The sequence below is a fragment of the Salvia splendens genome, chromosome 11 (genome assembly GCF_004379255.2).
Source record: "Salvia splendens isolate huo1 chromosome 11, SspV2, whole genome shotgun sequence".
NCBI lineage: Eukaryota > Viridiplantae > Streptophyta > Magnoliopsida > Lamiales > Lamiaceae > Salvia > Salvia splendens.
The window spans coordinates 8,586,101-8,590,980 of record NC_056042.1 but is presented as its reverse complement, the minus strand read 5'-3'; the positions used below and the strand labels follow the sequence as shown (position 1 = coordinate 8,590,980).

Sequence of the window (4,880 nt, the reverse complement as noted above, 5' to 3'; positions counted from 1 at the left end):
GGTTGAAGTATGAATGATGCAGGATTGTTGGCGTAGGAGATCCGCTCCGGATCCAATCCCTTTGCTTCAACTCATGCATAAAATGACTTTTACTAAGTATAAAATACTATTTACGTAATGAATTAATTTTAAGTGATTAATTAATTTTTTGGTTGTTAGCGGATAATGATTATGCAGAGAGCACAAATCAGTGATTTGGGCGACAAAACCTTAATTAATTTCTACGTCATCTACAAATGGACGGCGTTGTATTTTCGAAGAAGTGCAAATTACAAAAACAAGTAACATTCAAGTGATAAAAAAATTAAATAAGTTTGGTATGAAGTTGTAAGGCCACCCCACAACGCGTCACGTGGGTGGCCCGTGTTTCATTCCGTAGTGACGGAACCGGGGCGGGATGCGTTGCAGCGTCTCGTCTCGTCCCCAGCCCGTCACGCAACCCGTCCCGCCGCGACGAAACGCGCGACGGCTCGCCACGAGCCGAGGCGACGTGGCGCGCTCCCACGCCATGCGTGACGCCCACTCGCCGTCCCGCGAGTGGGCATCGTCACGTTGACGCAATAATTTTTTTTAAAATCGGATTAAATAAATTTAAAAAAATAAAAAAAATGTTAACCGGTAATATTTTTATCCTCATTTCACACACAACTACACATCTATTCTTCTCAATTCATCTCCATTTCCTCTCCAATTTTCATCTAACATCTCATCACAAAATGTCCGGCGACGGAAACTCTGGCTGTGGCAGCTCCGGCGCGTGGGATCTCAACGCGTTCGGCGACTGGGGGAGCATATACAACACATTGGGTGGTTCTGGTTCGTCGACGCCGGGCACCCAGGGTTCGGGCACGCCGGGGGGTACCAACCACCCAATTTTGATGTTGATGCATACGCCCGTCCCTCCGCCCCGCGGTATTTGCAGAGATTATCCCAGATTCGGGAGGATTATCCGGTTCAACCCACTCTGGAAGAAGGCCGAGGTGGGGGAGGCTCCAGGGCGGAGGAGGAGGATCTAAGCCGGCATCCGTACGGCCCCAAAGAAACGCTGGCAGTGTACAACGCCTGGATCAGCGTCTCGTACGATCCCATCGTCGGGAATCAACAACTTTGGAAGTGCTTCTGGGAAAAGGTCACCGAGGCCTACCACGAGATTAAGCCGAAAAAGACCTGCCGCCGCACATATAAGATGCTCCGCACTCACTTTGACCGAGTCGACGGAGAGGTCAAACGATTCTGCGGCATTTACAAGAATGAAGCGGCTTAGTACCAAAGCGGAGCCACGGGAGCCTACATTCTGAGGTCGGCTTTGCGGGTCTACTACGAAGACACCGGCAAACAATTCTAATGTGCCGATGTTTGGGAGGTCGTCAGGGACGAGGAAAGGTGGGCCGGCGGTGTGCGGTCCAGCTCGGGCTCGACCTCGGAGTTCACGAAGCACACAACGAGTGGCCAATACTCGTTTGGAGAAGGCGGTTCGGACATCGGGCCACAAGAGTCTGCCTCGCAGGAGGAGGAGACCGCGACAGATGATGCCGGGGGGTCCTTCCGTGGGCGCCGTCGGCCGCAAGGGAAAAATGCGGCCGAAGACTAATAAAGTATTTTTAACTTATCTACTAACTATATTTATTATTTTAATATATAATTAATAAATCAAAATTACTAATATAATCTTATTTTTGTTGTACAAAATTTGGTTGTTTATCGTCACTTGGTACCAAGTAAAAGCACTTGGAAGCAATTATACAAGCAAAAGAGGCTACTAAGGGCATCGTTAACGCAAGGGGCCGGGCCGCAAATAGCGAGTCCCGGCCCGAGACGCGCGTTGGAGGCGACAGAGTTTCGGCCCAGGCAGGTCTCGGGGTCCGGCCTGGCGGGCGATGGAGCTACCGGTTGGAGGGGGTTCGGGCCGCTACTGTTCACCAATTTATGAATTTTTACAGTTCGGAAGAGGAAGAAGAGGGAGGGGGAGAGGAAGAAGAGGGAGAAAGATAAAGAAGAGGGAGAGGGGCGACATCAATTTTCTAATTTTTAGTTTTTTTTTTCATTTTTTAATATTATAATTTTTAGTTTTTTAGTTTATAATTTATTATTTTTGAATTAAGAATGAATTTCTCGTGTTATAATTGTTCAACGTTTTCAATTTTTACACGTAAAATAGGTCGAAGTTGTGAATAGTATCATTTATTAGTTGCGGCCCGGGTTGTGGCCTGCAGGGTTTGAGCAGTTGGAGCTTATGCCGCAACTGTAGAGGAATGATGACGTGGAGGGGACCTGAAACCGGCCTAGGTTAATGATGCTCTAATATAGTTTTGAGGTGGAACACTCATCTCTCTTTTTCTTTGCAATATGTTTGTGTGAAACATCATTTTCATGAAGCGTAGACAATGCAACTGCAGATGAAAACTGCAGCTAATGGTCCACAATCCAATAATTATACCAAAATATAACCAACTTTTCTGAAAACGATTTAAATTGTGTGCAACACCACCACTTGGCATGGCATCCCACTTGACTTCCCCATTTCCCAAAAGAGAAGAGTTTCACTAGAAAATTAACTTTTAACAATTTACCTAATGTAAAAAGGGAGTAATATAGAAAGAAACTAAGATCATTTTCAACTAAGAATGTAGCAAATGAGAATCTCGACTCAAACACACAAACTAGAATTGAGAATTCTAATCTAATTAAGTAGTAGTAGTGAGTTTCCAAGCAGAGGTAGCAATCAATGGCCTGGTGTGCCATCCCAACATCAAACATCCATTATTTTCATCCACTCTGTAACCATCTCCACCTGCAAACAGCGCCAGCAGCATGCTCGCCTGCTTGTACGCGTTCGACCCCAAATTAACCCCCTCGAACCCACACGAACCCAACCGGCTCTTCCACTGCCCCAGCGTCTCGTGCCTCTCCACCCGATCCCCCCCTTCGCACGCCACCACATTGCATATCTGCCTCCCTAGGTACACCTCGCTCATCACCTTATCCTGAACACTAACCCCCTCCTCTCCTCCCCCGCCACCGCAGCTCTCCAGCGAGTCGAACAGTGTCGAGTAGTAATGCAGCGACTCCGTGAACCGGTCCAGGAACACACTCCCGTTGTGATTCGCCTCCTGCTCCACCACCGTCAATATCTCCGGCTTCAATCTGTTTACAACTTCAAGCACCTTCTCGATTGCCCCCGGCCGTGCCAGCAGCTGGTGGAGCTCGAAGATCGAATTCACCGCCACGGTCTCCCCCTCCCGGATGTCGAACATTGCGGCGTCCAGATCGGCCAACGAGCTCGCTACGAAGCCTCTGTATTCGAACTCGACATTGATCGATTCCGCCAATTGAGCTAATCTCCACCCGACTTCCTGGAGGTGATCGGTTTCGTCTTGCGAGGGCGGGCCGATTCCGGTCAATCGGAAGCTCGGCGGGCCGCCGGGCCTCAGGGCGAGGGCCTGCAGCAGGGCGGGCCACTGCATCCCCTGTTTCATGCTGAAATCGATGACGTGGACTCTGGTTTTGCCGGCGAAGGCCTCGAGGATGGCTTGGTTGGCGGTGAAGTGGGCGAATTTGAGATAGGGGCAGGTCTCGTAGAAGTGCATTTGCAGCAAATCGTTGAAGGCGGAGTCCTGGTGATTGGGAGGGTACAATTTGTAGATTCGGCGCGCTAGGGCTTCGGCGAAATAGGTGGCGACTTTTCTCATGGCGCCGGGCTGGGAAACCGCGAGAAATCCGATGTTTTTTACTAGAGCTTCGGCCAATTTGAAATCCTCCTGCTGTACGGCCTCGGCGCAGGCCATGAGCGTGTGAACGAGGCGGACGCCGTTATCCTGCGAGTCGACTAGTAGGAGCGGCGTCGCAGGGGGAGACGGGATAGGAGGAGTAGTTTTGAGTTTTTTAGGTTGCGGCGGGAGGGTTTTACTAGGGAAGAGGGCTTTACCGGGGATGGAGACGAGATCTGAGGGGAGAAAGGGATCGGAGGAGGAATCGAATTCGGAGATCATGGATCCGAGCCAGGAGGCGAGATCGGAGGGGTTGTAATGGACGGGGTCGTCGGAGAGGGGGGCGATGGACATGACTTGTTCGAGGCGTTCGAGCTGGTGAGCGACCTGGGCCATGTCGGAGGGATTGACGTTGTAGCCGAGGACGGCGAAGAGTTCGTCGAAGCCGGCGTCCATGTTGGAGGAGGAGGAGGAGCTGGAGAAATTCTCTGGGTTCATGAGGTCTCGCTTCATGTTGATTTGATTGAGATTTGAGATGAATCAGGGCATTGGGGATTGGATTGGGGATTGGGCTATGGTTAACTGCTTGGTTTTGCTCACATATGTTCTGTGTATCTGTGTTTTTGCTTGCTGGCGCAGTACTTGTTTTAGAGAGAGAGAGAGAGAAGGGTGAGAGGCGCGAGCTTCGAGACTGACTATATACATACAGGTATCATATGTATCATTGGTAGTGGAGTAATAATTTGTTACAGCTCCTGCCATCATAATTACTTTAGTAGAGTAGTATTCTATTCACAACATTGTTTTCGCCCACTAGTTTTACCTATTTACAGTATACTACTTACCACTACCAAAATCCAGATTAATGATTCCTCTAATACTAGGTTTTAATTAGGATTCTCCTCGCCTATGTATATCTAATTCTATTGATTGCACAATTAGACTAAGGGCATCTGCAACTCATCTCGCCCCGACTCAGTCTCGTCTCGGAGAAATAAGACGGCATCGAGACGGCGATGCAGCCATCCATCTCGGTCTCGTCTCGGCGGGCGTCTCGGCCAGGAGGATGGGTTGGCGAGACGTCTCGCCACGTGGCGAGCGCTGGCGCTAGGCGTGACGCCCACTCGCCTGCCCGCGAGTGGGCGTCGTCATGCTGACGCAATAAATAATTTT

General features: G+C 49.7%; 1 protein-coding gene across 1 annotated transcript; it reads right to left on the bottom strand.

Moving 5' to 3' along the window:
• Nucleotides 1-2,592: 2,592 nt before the first annotated feature.
• Nucleotides 2,593-4,416, bottom strand: LOC121755925 (DELLA protein GAI1-like). Its single transcript, XM_042151369.1, has one exon. It carries the CDS (start codon nucleotides 4,218-4,220, stop codon nucleotides 2,685-2,687), a length of 1,536 nt encoding a protein of 511 aa, XP_042007303.1. The 5' UTR covers nucleotides 4,221-4,416; the 3' UTR covers nucleotides 2,593-2,684.
• Nucleotides 4,417-4,880: the final 464 nt, after the last annotated feature.